This window comes from Erythrolamprus reginae, chromosome 6 (assembly GCF_031021105.1).
Source record: "Erythrolamprus reginae isolate rEryReg1 chromosome 6, rEryReg1.hap1, whole genome shotgun sequence".
Taxonomy (NCBI): domain Eukaryota; kingdom Metazoa; phylum Chordata; class Lepidosauria; order Squamata; family Dipsadidae; genus Erythrolamprus; species Erythrolamprus reginae.
In genome coordinates this window covers 45,853,963-45,870,894 of record NC_091955.1, presented here as the reverse complement: position 1 = coordinate 45,870,894, position 16,932 = coordinate 45,853,963, and the positions used below count along the sequence as shown (strand labels likewise).

General features: G+C 38.1%; 1 protein-coding gene across 1 annotated transcript in view; it reads left to right on the top strand.

The window, feature by feature from the left end:
• BEST3 (bestrophin 3) overlaps positions 1–16,763 on the top strand; it is a 31,958-nt gene extending 15,195 nt beyond the window's left edge. Inside the window, exons 7-11 of the mRNA XM_070755706.1 lie at positions 682–759; positions 1,357–1,509; positions 11,719–11,799; positions 13,105–13,256; positions 15,778–16,763. Of these exons, the coding sequence (XP_070611807.1) occupies positions 682–759; positions 1,357–1,509; positions 11,719–11,799; positions 13,105–13,256; positions 15,778–16,678 (1,365 nt within the window). The 3' untranslated portion in view covers positions 16,679–16,763. The remainder of the gene's footprint in view (positions 1–681; positions 760–1,356; positions 1,510–11,718; positions 11,800–13,104; positions 13,257–15,777) is intronic.
• Positions 16,764–16,932: the final 169 nt, after the last annotated feature.

Genomic DNA, 16,932 nt, shown 5'->3' with positions numbered 1-16,932 from the left:
TCTTATTTTTTTAAAAGACTGCTTTATTGTTGCTCTAGACACCTTAACAAAAGGAAGAACTTTTTTTTTTAAAAAAAAGCTTGATCTGAAGAGCCCAGTGCTTCATGCTTTATTTTTGCTGTCAGTTGATTTATAGGAAAACCCCATAGCAATAACACAGGTATTAATGCTGACTTCTTAAAACTCCTTAATTTCACAACAACTGGACAAACCTAACCACTGTTTCAACTGGGAAACTGTAAGCATCCTAGACCAAGCTAAAATACCAAAAATGCTAGAAAATCCTAGAAACTTGGCATGCACACAAAGTGGTCATCAACAGGAATATAAACAACTTTTACATACCATTCAAAATAGACAATCAACCAACCAAAAAGGAAACAAAATGACCAAAATATATCCTTTTCAGCAGCCAACATCCAGATAAGCAGAAGTTAATACTGTAACAGACAAAAAAAAATCTAGCAAAAACAATAAAGGTAAACTGACACCCAAACCAACACTGGGAAGGACATATTGTATACAAGCATGGATTAAATTCACATTTATTCACATTACCCTACTAATAGCCTCAGAGGTCATTATTTTACTTCCTGTCAAGTATCATTATACAGTATCTAATTAATGCATTGTGACAATCCTCAACTATATCAGTCGCTCTATTATTTTTTTTCCATTTAGGAAATGAATCGGTATCGATCATGGTGTAGCCTACTATTTGGTTATGACTGGGTTGGAATACCTCTCGTGTACACACAGGTACAAAGTGAATGCTTATATATTATTAAATATATCTGAGACGTATTAGGGTAGGGTGAAATCTTGAGTGCTGAATACTTTTATATTCAAGCACTGAAAATATTTATCTCCTTCTCACTACTCTGATTCAGCTTTCCTTAATTTGGGGCATTCACGTCTCAATTCCACCAACTCCAGATACACTAGGAAAGTCTTAATGGCATCATAAATGGCAGTGGTGGCTGATCCTAATGAGATTCATACTCACACAGTCGCAACATATCTAAAGAACCACAGATTGATAAGCCTTGTTTATTATGGAACCAAGGAATTGGTTCCTTGGTACTGTGAAACCAAGGAATAAAATCAAAGAATATTTTGTATTGAATGGTCCATCACATTTTGTAATTCATATCTTTAAAATACAGAATCTTTTGCATCCCTCCTCAACTTAGATTTCCCTCGATATCTATTTTTGCCTTGTTGCCTCTGGACATTGTAATACAGTACCATAGAAGGACATCAGGTCAGTGAAGGCAGGTTTTAGATATACTGTATAGAAAGCATCCTGCATTCGTTGTTATATTCATAACTTTGTATGAATTTTAACTCTTCTAGGTTGTCACCTTGGCTGTTTATACCTTCTTCTTCACGTGCCTTATAGGGCGTCAGTTTTTGGATCCTGCCGAAAGCATCCAAGGTCATGATTTAGATCTTTACATTCCTATCTTCACATTGTTACAGTTTTTCTTCTATGCAGGATGGCTTAAGGTAAACAATAATGTTAAAAAGGGTTGGAATTTTCTGATAGTTTTCTTCAAAACCAGAGACCCATGTGAATGAAAGTTTTTTTACATGAACATGAATAAAATTTTGCTAAAATTTTAGTATTTTCTGGGAATCTGAGCTAACTATTTAGTTAACACCAATTGTCATGTGGCAAGAAATACTTCACAGTTGTACAATAGTGTTATAAAAATATTTGTGCACATTTTTAAGAGTTAGCAAAAGTGTTTGTCTGCATAAGAGACCTTGAGTACCTCTGCACTAAACATATCTCTTACACATTAACACTAATAAGACATATCAAAGTATTTAGCATTTATAATTAGTGTTAGCTGTACTTTGAGATCAATCCTCACATGCATATTTATGGTCATTATCAGGGGTGTAAATGTATTTTACTATATATATTCCTATGCCTACTCTCATCCATACAATTTCCCAGGTTTATATATATAGCCAGGGGTGGGCTGCTGCCTGGAAAGGGGGGTGGGACGCAGTGGGGTAGCAAAAATGGAGCTCCACCTCAGAGCATCCAATTGAACTGAAAGATGTTGAAAGACAATGCAGGGCTTCCTGCATAAGCCACTTCCTCAGTGCGGTAGTAAAAATTTTGGTAGCCCTTCACTGTAAATAGCCTACAATCAGAACTGCAGAAACCATTCTGACATTTAAGTGCATATTGTCTAAGTGTCTGTGCCTCATTTAAGGAAATCACAGCTTTCAAATTTCATAGATCACTTCATTAGACAAAATTTAAAAAATCACAACATTCCAACAGGAGATCCCCAAAGCATCAGTGTTAGCAATCAGATGTTCCTCACCAGGCCTCAAACAAGAGTTATTTATCCACAAAGCTAATTAAAGGAAACAGTTTCCAATTTTTGTTTAATTTTCTTCAAAAATCAAATTACCTGCCCTTGACTTGACTTGGTTATATTGCTAAATATATTTGGTTGTATATTCAGCCAATGCTCCTAGAAGTAATATAAACTTCAGATCTCTTACATGCCAGGTCTCAAAATTAAAGATATCACAGAGCATGTAAGTGTGAATCTATCTTTTTTTCTAAGTTTAAATCTCTTAAGAAAGGGTTTCAAGTGAGTAATCAACTGTCATTTTTGTTGACTGTCAAAGATACCTAGTAAAAGTAAATAAAAATTTCAAGGACCATAAGTTGCTGAACAGAATTAATGAAAAATGCTTTTTTGCTATCACATAAAGCAAGTAACAGCAAGTAACAGTTATAGAATTCCTCATTGTCCAATTGATAGTTATTTCTTGTCAAGCTTAAATCTGTACAATTCTGTATTTTTCTGTATAACTCCTTCTGTATTTTTGAGTAATTTCATTGAACCCACTATAAATGCTACTTTTTGTTTTCCATGTAGAGAATAAAGTACAAATTTTATTTTGCATTTGGACTTTATAAAAATGGAACATAATTTAAATGAAGAATATTTAAGGCAACAATATCTAGAAAATATGTTGATGCCATTAAGCAAATTTCCATTAATCATTCATTACAATAAATTATGCAGATTCTGGAACTAATGATATTTTGGATGTTTATTTGCTCGCCTTTAATGCAAACACAATTGTTTTATCAAGTTTTGGTATCATATATGGATTAATCACATTGTTGTGCTATTACAATATACTTTGAAATGAAATGAAATCAGAGGTAATGCCAGAATATGTTTTTTGGATGGAATTGGTTTATCTTGCTTTTTTATAATTAATGTAAACAAATCATCAGTGCTAAAGTAGAGTGCATTTTCCTCCTTTCACTGCCTCTAGTAATTGCCTGCTTAACCTATAATGGGTTTTTGCTACCTAAGAAAATAAATCCTAATACAGTAATCTTTCTTGTAAAGGAATTTTATTTTCTACTAAGACCTATTTGAGAAAGGAGTAATCTGATTTTGTTATAGAAATCAAATATTATATACCGTAGTAGAGAGTTCTATGTTGTGAAAAGAATGAAGAAATAAATATTAAAGTCAGGTAAATATTGTAACTTTTATAAGGAACATATTTTTGAGCCTGGTGTCTCTGTGGGAGAAAAAAAGGAAATAACATGGTGACAAAAAAATATCATCTCTGTTTTCTATTATATAGGAGAGCCTGTAGGCATCTCCTTCTGTTGTGAAGTGACAACAAATTAGGTAGAGACCAAAACTAACTGGTCAATATCAGAAAATTTTATTTTATTTTATTTATTTATTTATTTTGTCAAGTACGTATTGGTGGTATACAAAGATATAACAATGTTTATATACATGGTACTAGTAAGAGAGAAACATTAGGACAGGGGACGGAAAGCACGCTGGTGCACTTATGCACACCCCTTACTGACCTAGAGTAAGGTCAACAGTGGATAGTCTAAGGCAGTGATGGGCTCCTATGGGAACGGTCAGGAACGCAGTTCCGGTAGCAAAATTTGGAGCTCCACCTCAGAGCACCCAATTTGCACTGAAAGATGTTGAAACAAAATGCATAAGCCATGCCCACAGCATGATAGTAAAAATTTTGGTAGCCCATCACTGGTCTAAGGGTAAAGTTTTTGGGATTAAGTGAGTCAGGCATTAGCTACTCGGATACTAAAGTCATATTTCCTGCAGCCGAGTTTGGAGCAGTTTACTTTTAAGTTTGTATTTGTTTAAGGTGATGTAGTTCTAAGCTTTCTAAACCTAGGATTGTAAGTCTAGTTGCATAGAGGATTCTGTTGCGAGCAGAGAAGTGGAGAGCTCATCTAGTAAAGTATCTCTTTATATTTTCTCAAGTGTTTATATCCGAAATGCGGTGTAGGTTCCTGACGGATGAGCTGTATTCAAGGATTGGTCTGGTGAAAATTTTGTATGTTCTGCTTAGTAGTGTGAGATTACCAGAGCAGAAGCTGCATGGGAACAACTCTTGAAGCCTTTTTAGTGATGTTGTTGCAGTAGGCTTTGGCACTTAGGTCATCTGATATGAATATTCCAAGTACAGTAGTACCTCGTGATACGAACCCCTCGTCATACAAACTTTTTGAGATACGAACCCGGGGTTCAGAATTTTTTTGCCTCTTCTTACAAACTTTTTTCACCTTACGAACCCGCTGCCGCCACCGGGATACCCCACCTCCAGACTTCCATTGCAAGCGAAGTGCCCGTTTTTGCGATCCTGGGATTCCCCTGAGGCTCCCCTCCATGGGAAACCCCACCTCCCAGGATCGCAAAAATGGGCACTCCACTGGGCACCGCTGCCCGGCTGTCACCTTCTGAAACAGCCAGGGGGCTTCTCAGCGTTCTCCCAAACACCAAACCTGGAAGTTCGGCAAAAGTTCAGGTTTGGTTTCGGAAGAACGCTGAGAAGCGCCGCTGCCCGGCTGTCACCTTCCAGAACAGCCGGAGGGCTTCTCAGCATTCTCCTGAACGCTGAACCCAGAAGTTCGGCAAAAGTTGGGGTTTGGCGTTCAGGTTTGGGAGAATGCCAAGAAGCGCCGCCGCCCAGCTGTCACCTTCCCAAAAGAGCCGTGGAGCTGTTGGCCGGTCGGGAGGCTCAAATGGAGGTGGGGAATCCCAATAGGGAATTCCAGGGGCGGAGCTTTGACATCACGGAGACGTCCTTCCAGCCGGCCAGAAAGGATGTCTCCGTGACGTCAAAGCTCTGCCCCTGGAATTCCCTGTTCGGATTCCCCACCTCCGTTTGAGCCTCCCAACCGGCCGACAGCTCCACAGCTCTTCTGGGAAGGTGACAGCTGGGCGACGGCACTTCTCAGCGTTCTCCCAAACCTGAACCCAAAACCGAACTTTTGCTGAACTTTTCGGGTTTGGTGTTTGGGAGAACGCCGAGAAGTGCCTGGCTGTTTCAGAAGGTGACAGCCGGGCGATGGCACCCAGTGGAGCGCCATTTTTGCGATTTTTGGGGGGAGCTTGCACGCATTAATCGGTTTTCCATTGTTTCCTATGGGAAACATTGTTTCATCTTACAAACTTTTCACCTTACGAACCTCCTCCCGGAACCAATTAAGTTCGTAAGACAAGGTATCACTGTATTTTACAGAGTGAGGATTGTCTTTAGGTCTTGTTTATTCAGTTTGTGTTTGGTGCTCTGCTTGTTTTTGCCAGTGTGTAGGACAGAGCATTTTTTGGTTGAGATTTGGAGTTGCCAGATGTTTGACCATTCATATACAAAGTCTGAATGACAATGACAATGTCAACAGTGTTTAAAGAGATGTTTTACAGATAGTATATATCGCCAAAGAAGCTAGCCAAAATGTTTAAGAATAGGTCGATGAAATATTGGAAGTGTAGTAAGTTATTGGGCTCCTTCTTTCAATTTTAGAGAAAAATCCAACACTGGATACAGAAGATATTGAAAATGACTATTGAATTTAAACCTGAGATTTTTCCTGAGAATTTTAATAAGGAGGAAATATATTTAATTATCTATATAGTAACTGCAGCACAAAACCTTCTTTTTTTCCGCACCAGATTCTTTTAGCTTTGGCTCTGGTGAAGTCCCCCTCCTTTTTTATTCTGTCAAACTAGAGAAAAATAGGAGAGTACCTCTATCAATCCCAGCGCAGTGTCTGCTCTCTCTCCCTCTCTCTCTCTCTCTCACGCGCACAGACACACACACACACACTCCCCTTTTACATGAACTGAAGTTTTCTTGCATAATATTTTGTGCTATTATTTTTTTTAAATAATCCATTGAGTGTTATTCTAATTTCTAGTGTTATTGGTATCCTAGCTTCTGATTTAACAATGCTGTGGTTGTACTACATTATTTTTGTTTACTATTATATATTGTAAAATAAGAATAATAAAATAATATGTTATATTTCCAAAATACTGTTAAAATCAAGTACAGTGGTACCTCTACCTACGAATGCCTCTACTTACGAACTTTTCTAGATAAGAACCTGGTGTTCAATATTTTTTTGCCTCTTCTCAAGAACCATTTTCCAATTACAAACCTGAGTCTCTGAACCTGTAAAGCAGAGAAAAGCCTCTGTGGTGCCTCTCTAGGAATCTCCTGGGAGGAAACAGGGATGGAAAATGTGGGGAGAAGCCTCCGTAGGCCTCTCTAGGAATCTCCTGGGAGGAAACAGGGCCTCCATCCTCCCTGTGGATTCCCCAATCACACACATTATTTGCTTTTAGATTGATTCCTATGGGAAAAATTGCTTCTTCTTACAAACTTTTCTACTTAAGAACCTGGTCATGAAACGAATTAAGTTCGTAAGTAGAGGTACCACTGTACATGCAATAAAATAAAACAAAGCTGATAACTAACCTAAAATCACGAACAAAAAAGGCAGCAAATTTTCAATTCTGTTAAAGTCCAATAATACACATCTCAGCAACACATATAATTGCTTTCTGATTTAATCTTACTAAATAAAAAACCGCTTCTCCCTTTGATAATTTCCACAAAGTCGAGCTATTAAGACATCCTAAATTGAATTTGCCGGTTGAAATGGATATGCTGAATTATTTTAATGTAATTACAAAAATATTGTTACCTGCTTCAGCTGAACAAAGGATGCAGAAATGTATTTTTCTCTCGATATGTATCTCTGTATCTCTGGTTCACAAAGGACATTTCATTATAAGAGTATGTGTATTCTTTTGCAAGGAAAATAGTTTTAAAACCAGATGATTTTAAACGGTTGCTTGCCTGCCAATCACATTATATATAGGACGATGATTTTCTCACATGAAATCCTTTTAATCCTGGCCCTTGTTGTCTGGGATTAGTCTGTAATCCTTTTTGTTGTGGTAGCCAAGTTTCTAAAATAATATGTAATTGTCTTCCGTTGCATTCCTTTCAATCCTGTGAGATTATATGGCACATACCAACGGCAGATGATCTATGCAGCTAGCCAGTACAAAGTTTCTTTGTGTTGTCACACATCTTTCAATCTCATTTAAGGGTGTCCTGTGGTAGATTTGCCAATACATAAAATAGATAACTTGTTCACCAGAAGAGGAAATTTAGTGTCTTCCAGATTACAACTTTGTCATGATACCTTTGAGGGCTGTCTGGAGCAAAAGGAATTGAGAAATAAGGAATGCCAGATTGTGTACTAATCTAGCTGCTTGATAAAATTGAAAACTCTATTTATCTAATTATTAATTTGTTTAATAGTGAAATAAAGAAAAAAAATTCAACTACAGCAGTCTCGGTTTAAGATATAAGGCTTGGGTGCCCATGTAGAAAAAAAACATAGGGAACAGCTAGGAAAATATGAATAAATAAGAATAATAGACAAAGTCCTCTGAGATTCAAGGTAATGTACAAAGAAAATCAATCGATTGATTGATTATGTGCCATTAAGTCAGTGCCCCCTTTTGCCTTTCCACGCCCAGACGCTCTGGGAGGCAACCACGCGCCGGGTGTGTGGGAGGCAGCGTGAGGGAGTCACCACAGCAAAGTGGTTTATTCCCTCTCCAAGCATCCAGAGAAAGCAAAACTCTCTGTTCTCTCTGGGCTGCCCAGAGCAAAGGGAGGTTTATTCCGTCTCCAAGTGCCCAGAGAAAGGAAAATGCTTTGTTCATTCTGGACTGCCAAAGCCTCCTTAAGCACCAATGAAAGGTTCCTCTGTCAGCTCAGCCAAGCCCAAGATGGCTTGGATTAAAGGGGGAATGGCAGGAAACTGGCAGGGCCTTCATGCCGCTCTCAAATTTCCTGGGAAATTTTTCCGGGCTCGGGTTCTTAAGTAGAAAATGGTTCTTAAGAAGAGGCAAAAAATATTGAACACCCGGTTCTTATCTAGAAAAGTTCTTAAGTAGAGGCATTCTTAAGTAGAGGTACCACTGTAATGTGCTGAAGCTGATCAGAGTGGTTTTTTTAGCTATCCACAGTATTCTCACGAGTCTTCTCAAACAGTAAGGTTCAAAAGCATCAGCTTTTTAAAAGCCATACTTTCATCATGTCTATAAAGTGTTACAGGGAATACCATTGCCTGCATTATTGTTGGGAAATTGCCAGATAGGCTGGTAGGAGGAGTCAAGCAAGTCCCTAGCTTGGAGTTGTTGTGCAGGCACAATCAGCAAAATAACCTCCCGCAAGATCCATGATCATTCCCAGAGAAAAGCAAGCAGCCTGTGATTCTGGTTGCTTGCATCTCACAACTATGCTATATTTGTTGACAGACATCTGAATAACTTTTCAATGGTCTTCATGGATGTTCTATCAAGTACTAGCCTATGTGTATTTCTTGACTGATTATTTATTTATTTATTTGTTTGTTTTATTTTGTCCATTACACAATGAGGATTATATTGGGTATACATATAGTAAATATATAATGAAGGTTATAGAGGATATACTCATAGAAAAATATATCTAAGAAAGAATAGAAGAGAAGATATAGGAATAAAACATATCAATGAAAGAATAGAAGAAGAGATATAGGAATAGAAGAAAGGTATAGGAGATATAGGAGAGCAATAGGACAGGGGACGGAAGGCACTCTAGTGCACTTATGCGCGCCCCTTACTGACCTCTTAGGAATCTGGAGAGGTCAACCATGGATAGTCTAAGGGTAAAGTGTTGGGGGTTTGGGGATGACACTACAGTGTCCGGTAATTAGTTCCACACTTCGACAACTCGGTTACTGAAGTCATATTTTTTACAGTCAAGTTTGGAGCGGTTAATATTGAGTTTAAATCTATTGTGAGCTCTTGTGTTGTTGTGGCTGAAGCTGAAGTAATCACTGACAGGCAGGACGTTGCAGCATATAATCTTGTGGGCAATACTTTGATCATGTTCTAAGCATTCTAGACCCAGGGTTGAAAATCTAGTCTCGTAGGGTATTCTGTTTCGAGTGGAGGAATGAAGGGCTCTTCTTGTGAAGTATCTTTGAACATTTTCAAGGGTGTTAATGCCTGAGATGCAATATGGGTTCCAAACAGATGAGCTGTATTCGAGGATGGGTCTGGCGAAAGTTTTGTAAGCTCTGGTGAGTAATGATAGATTGCCAGAGCAGAAGCTACGTAGGATTAGGTTTACAACTCTTGAAGCCTTGTTGGCTATGTTGTTACAGTGGGCTTTGGCACTTAAGTCTTTTGTTATTAATATACAGTGATACCTTGTCTTACAAAATTAATTGGTTCCGGGACGAGGTTCTTGAGGTGAAAAGTTTGTGAGACGAAACAATGTTTCCCATAGGAATCAATGGAAAAGCGATTAATGCATGCAAGCCCAAAATTCACCCCTTTTGCCAGTCGAAGCGCCCGTTTTTGCACTGCTGGGATTCCCCTGAGGCTCCCCTCCATGGGAAACCCCACCTCCGGACTTCCGTTGCCAGTGAAGCGCCTGTTTTTGCACTGCTGGGATTCCCAGGCTGGGATTCCCCTGCAGCATCACAAAAACACGGAAGTCCAGAGGTGGGGTTTCCGATGGAGGGGAGCCTCAGGGGAATCCCAGCAGCGCAAAAATGGGTGCTTCGCTGGCAAGGGAAGTCTGGAGGCAGGGCATCCCAGCGGCAGCAGTGGTGGGTTTGTAAGGTGAAAATAGTTTGTAAGAAGAGGCAAAAAAATCTTAAACCCCGGGTTTGTATCTTGAAAAGTTTGTATGACAAGGTGTTTGCAAGACGAGGTATCACTGTACCGAGGTCTTTAACCGAGTGGGGGTTATCTGTGATAATTTGTGATAAATTATGCCCTTAATTTTGATGGTTCATCCGAAAAGGCAAAAGCTATCTAACACTTCAGTATCTGCATTATCAGTTTTAAGGCTGATAATGTTGCCGTTCATTTGGTTTTCTTCCTATTTAATTTCAGTCCATTTTTTCACTGTGCTGCTTGACTTTTATTACTAGTTTACAGCTTGAACTTCCTTTGAATTTTGAATTATCAGTGTTGTGTCATCAGAATAATGCCAGTTATTGATTTTTTTTCCTGCAATGTTAATACCACACTCTTCTTCTTCCAATCCAATTTCCCGTAATATTTATTTGTCATGTAAATTAATTAATTTATTTTATTTATTTATTTATTTGATTTTTATGCCGCTCTTCTCCTTAGACACAGGGTTGAATAAATGGAATAAATAAGGGGGAAAGATATTGGATGGTCTGGGAAAGTGTATCAAACAGTATGAATCATAAACAGGAATGCCGCAAAACAATTAACAAGCCTACCATATTTATCTAGATGTGGCATATTTTACCATGGACAAAGAATATTCAGAGGAATCCCACCTATCTAACCACCTTTTACACCTCATGGTTCTACCACATGCTTCCACTATTTCATTCTAGGCCATCATTTCCTAACTTTCTGAGACTTTTATGAATTGTAATCACTATGACTGGATGCCATTCCACTTATGAAGAGTTGACACCTACATCCGTGATGGCAAAACCTATGGCACACGTGCCACAGGTGCCACACAGCAGCATCTCTGTGGGCATGTGAGCCATCACTCTAGTTCAGCTCCACTGCACATGTGTGCATTCCTCCCAAAGGCCAATTAGTTGTCAGGTCTCTGGCGTGCAGGAGCAGGGCACATGTGGAGGGAGGGCTACACGTGCCTTGCATTTTGAGAGTTCAGATGCAGGCACTCACTCCGGAAAAGGTTAGCTATCATTGTCCTACATCTTTGATTGCTTATAGCTCATTCTATCAACTGTGTTATGGGAAGGAGAGAGGGTGAAAGGCAGTGTAAGATGAACCCTATAGCCATCTGTTACCAACAAGAGTCTCGTGGGAAGGTTCTTTGAATGTATTGGGTGCAATTGTTTAAAATATAATTTGAAATAATTTGAAATATAATTACGGTAGGTGCAATTGTTTAAAATATAATTTGAAAGGATTATAATCTTTAAAAGCAGAAAATAAATAATTGCAATAAATAAATAAATATGCAAATATTAACACTTTCAGCTGTCCATTTTTAATGTTTTGTTCTATTTATTTTTGTTAGGCTGTTCTGAATTTTCTATCTGGAGAAGAATGCAACAAATCCATCTAATAAATAAATACACAAAGCAATAGTCTCTTGAAAAACCAAGGATTAATGCTACAAATATGGCATGTCCATAAATATCTCACCATACAATGTACTGTATCTATTCTATGTGGATTTCTTCTTGATATTGCCAAAGAATTATTCATATCTGCAATGGTTATATGTGTTTGTAAATCAGCTTTGGATAATATGTAACTCTATGCTCAAAATATCCAACTCTAATCACAGGTTGCTGAGCAACTTATCAACCCATTTGGTGAAGATGATGATGATTTTGAAACAAACTGGTGCATAGATAGGAATCTCCAGGTAACACCCTTTTGCTTCAGCCGATAACTATTTTTTGCTGTCTTGCAACATCATACATTTATGCAATTTATAGCAATAAATAGCACAAGTGTTGCAACCTGCTCCCACCTTTATAAACATTTTCCAGATTAAAGTAAAATTATTTATAGTTGTTTTCATATACAGTACTCATTTTGTAAGCTGCTAAAACTTTCTCGCTGTTGGTTCTGTGCTTTTTCATTTACATTTCAATTCCTGTTAGATTACTTTTTTGCATTACTATCAAGAGGTCTACAAACATTGTCTTCTAATGTGCAACTGCAACTAATGCTACAATATGAGTCTCCGGAGAGGGACGGCATACAAGTCTAATAAATTATTATTGTTGTTGTTGTTGTTAATAATAATAATAATAACAACAACAACTACCACTATGGATTCAAAATATATTGCTGGCTGTTGTCCAGTAGAGTAAGATGCAATTCATGGCAAGGTTGTTTGAAGCAATAATGGAGCTGTTCAGCAAACTAAAATAACAAATTAAAAAAAACCCAGCCCTCACCTGTTTTTGGAAATGGTTCAAGAATTCACACAGAAAGAGACAGACAGACAGACAGAGAGAGAGAAGGGGGGAAGAGACAGGGATGGAAAAAGAGAGAAGTGAGAGAGGGAAGGAATGAGAGAAAAAGGGAGGAAGAGGGAGAAATGGCAAACAAATAAGAGAGAAAAGGGGGAGAGATACCCAGAATTTTTTTCTTTCTTTCTTTCTTTCTTTCTTTCTATCTATCTATCTATCTATCTATCTATTTATCTATCTATCCATCTATCCCGCCCAGTCCCAAAGGAACTGCCGCTCAGACACTATATTTTTTCGCCCACACCGAAAACAAAATTAGAGGGAACACTGATAGTTGGAGTGAATTAGATTTGGTGACCTATAGACTTCTCAGATGGAATGTCTTCTATCAGAATGACATGATGGGACTCGTTATTAATATGCTTTAGGTCTTGCAACAGGATCATCCCCATCTGAGATTGTCTAATTTTTGTTCTAATTTTATCCATTCTGATTGCAGTAAGGCTATATCACGACTGTCTCCCTCATTTACTGAATATCCAAGATCTAAAAAGCGCCCTGTAAAGATTCATTTCTTCTTACATGGTTACCAAACTTCAAACTCTGATTTTGGCCCAGAAAAGTGCTGCTGCTGCTTTAAATAAAAATGATATGGTTGTGTGGTGCGGTTCTTTGGATTGTGACTTATGTTTAAAATGTGGCAGAGATGTTTAAAATGTGGCAGGTCTTCTAATTCTTAATTCTTATAGGTTTCACTAATGGCTGTTGATGAAATGCATATGAATTTACCAAGAATGAAGAAAGATATTTACTGGAATGATTCTGCAGCTCGTCCACCATATACATTAGCAGCTGCAGATTCCTGCATTCCATCTTTCCTTGGATCAACTATTGAAATGGGGTATGCAAATCTGCAATGTCTTATCCTACTTTTTCATATACAAATGTATTATATCTTTAACAGTATCTTCTTGTAAATTTTTTTAAAAAAATAAAGTTAGACAGACAGGACCTTTTCTTACCTCTCATGGTAATCTAAAATTATATTCCCTCTAACATATTACCATTGAAAGTATGTTAATTAGGAACATTTTTCAGTAATAAAAGCTATGGAAAAGACTACGAATACTATGGAATTTTCCACCTCAAATGACCTTTGATAACTTTGGGACATTCTCATAAAAGATTGGGGGGGGTTCCACATCATTTGAATAAATGTTTTCTTTGACCTAGCTAAGAATTATATTCTGGTTGATCTTAGCTTTTAGTTGTATTTTAAATTTAATTTAATTATGTGATGTGAACATAAATGACAGGAAAGTAGATTTTGGCCATTCTTTCTTTCTCAGCCTGGTCTGTTTCAGAGATTTGTTGTGGAGATAAAATGGATGGGCCTACCAGTGAAGGGCTACCAAACTTTTTACTACCACACTGTGGGTGTGGCTTATGCAGGACGCCCTGCATTTTCTTTCAATATCTTTCAGTGCAAATTGGGTGTTCTGAGGTGGAGCTCCATTTTCGCTGCCCCACTGCGTTCCCCCCCGTTTGGACAGTAGCCCACCCCCCTGGGGCCTACCCATTATTTTAAATAAAAGGAACATTTCAGTGCTATTTGGAATTCTCAAGTGAAGTCCAACAGGCGCGCCTGAACATTTCAGAAAGATATACCAAGGGGATTTGGAATCTGAATTGAATTAATCAACCTGGAAATGCATGTCATAAAAGTCTCTCTAAATATACTTTCAGTCATCAAGTATTGACTATAAAATAATTCATAAATTAATATGTATTTAATATGTAAAATAATGCACTTGGGGAAAAGGAATCCTCAATCTGAGTATTGCATTGGCAGTTCTGTGTTAGCAAAAACTTCAGAAGAAAAGGATTTAGGGGTAGTGATTTCTGACAGTCTCAAAATGGGTGAGCAGTGTGGTCGGGCAGTAGGAAAAGCAAGTAGGATGCTTGGCTGCATAGCTAGAGGTATAACAAGCAGGAAGAGGGAGATTGTGATCCCCTTATATAGAGCGCTGGTGAGACCACATTTGGAATACTGTGTTCAGTTCTGGAGACCTCACCTACAAAAAGATATTGACAAAATTGAACGGGTCCAAAGACGGGCTACAAGAATGGTGGAAGGTCTTAAGCATAAAACGTATCAGGAAAGACTTAATGAACTCAATCTGTATAGTCTGGAGGACAGAAGGAAAAGGGGGGGACATGATCGAAACATTTAAATATATTAAAGGGTTAAATAAGGTTCAGGAGGGAAGTGTTTTTAATAGGAAAGTGAACACAAGAACAAGGAGACACAATCTGAAGTTAGTTGGGGGAAAGATCAAAAGCAACGTGAGAAAATATTATTTCACTGAAAGAGTAGTAGATCCTTGGAACAAACTTCCAGCAGATGTGGTTGGTAAATCCACAGTAACTGAATTTAAACATGCCTGGGATAAACATATATCCATCCTAAGATAAAATACAGGAAATAGTATAAGGGCAGACTAGATGGACCATGAGGTCTTTTTCTGCTGTCAGTCTTCTACGTTTCTATGTTTCTATGTTTAATATAATATGGGTGCTCTCCAAATATGTGGATTTCATCTAGAATTCGCCAACATACAGTTATTATTGAAAATGTCAGGGGTTAAAGTTCACATGGATTGAAGAAATGCAATTACCAGAGGCTGTTCATGATTTTTTTGGGGGGGAGGATATTGAATATGAACAGAATTTTGTATTTATACCACTACTTTAAAAATTGTTTGCAAAAATAGATAAAATTAAAATAGAATCTGGAAAAAGTTAGGACCTATGTTTCATTTATTAGCCAACCAGCCATGCCTCTCCAGAGAAAATCTACTGCATTCCCTATTTCTCCCCCCTCTTCTGCTTCAGGAATGATCGTTCAGTCTACTCAAGCTTTACTGTTTTTTCCTTTGTCAATGGTAAAAGTCAAGGTTCTGCCAAGAAGTATACCTGCAAATCAATGCATCCAACTGGTGCATTGCACACACATCCTCTTGATTCAGGCACACCTGTGCGTGTTCATGTGCATGCTCACACATCCCTCATGTGATTTTGTTTCCATGCGTGCGCAGGAAACAAAAGCACACCGAAAACTCACAAGAGGATGCTCGCACACACATGATTTCGGTGCATGCACAGGAAGCAAATAAGGCAAAAAATTCAGGAAAAAAAGATGGTGCTGCCCGATAGACTGGCACTGGAGCGGTTGTGCAGAAATTGCTCAATCTGGCGGCTGCTTCCAGAATAGAGTTGCCTACCATACCGGTAAGAACCCACCACTGCTGCAAATATACTTTCCATTTAATGGATGGCTTTCTGCGACCTAGGTCTGCACACTGAAAGAGCCAATTTACTCTTAATACATAAAATTAATGTTGCATGTTTTTTTCTTGCAGCCTGGCAGACAGCCAGTTCTTCCATGGAGAAAACTGGCCCCGGGATGATGATAAAGCTAGAAGGCAGCATTCGGTGCTGCGAAGAGTGAAACGCTTTCTGAGTGTCCGAGAAGTCTCCCCTTCGCCCAGCAGGAGGACCTACCAACGACAATCCAGTGAAAGCTCAATTTTTTTCCCATCACATGAAATGCATCATATTGACAATTTTCTGGAAATGCACTCTAGAGGGAGACACTTCCCTTTAAATGACAGGAAAACTCATAACTGGCCTGATAAGAATGGAAAGATGCATGCAAGTACAGATCTTAGAGTTATTCGAGAAAGTAGCAAAAATGATGCTCTAGAGACTTCCAATAAATCCAAAGTGGATGAGAGAATTGGCAAAGTAGACTCACTAACTGTAAAAACCGAGAGCAAAGAAACCAGACTGGATTCAGACAAGGTTTTCCATGTCATGACAGGAAAAGATTTGGGCAGTCAAAGTGGGTCAGAGACAGATTCTGAAGGAATTGTGTTGACTCATTGTGGAAAACTCAATAGTAATGCAGATTTGTTGATAACACCTTCAGAAAAAGAACCTCCTCATATGGAATCCAAGCAACAAGTTCCATCTTTGGGTATGCCAAAAGGAAATAAATCACCCTCGTCTCAAATATCAACTGTCAATATGGCAGATACTCAAAGATGGAGATTTCCAGATGTTCTTGCTCAACATGAAGTGCTCAGTACCAAAGAATTGGCAACTTCCTCTGGAAAAAGTCCAGATAGCACACCTACACCTAGTCCTATTTCTCCAAATACATTTGACATATGTTACTTATTAGAGCAACCAGATACTAAAGAAACTGATATTCTTCATATAGCTGAGTTTAACAATGACTCCACTAAAGATAACCTTTGACAAACAGAGTGCTATGGACTCATAGTTTTGTTATAAACTTTTTGGCATATAGAATGTTAATTTCCCTTGGAGAAACAAAGCTTGCATACTGTCTATCCTACTGTGTATTTTGATAAAAACAATTTTAAAATGTTTGAACTTACCTTTCATTTCAGACATAAGTAAATACAAATTAAATAAGATTAAGATACAATGGAGTAAATATTAAAAGGAGTAGGAAAGAGAGGGGAATAACCAAACTTCAAGAAACTGGC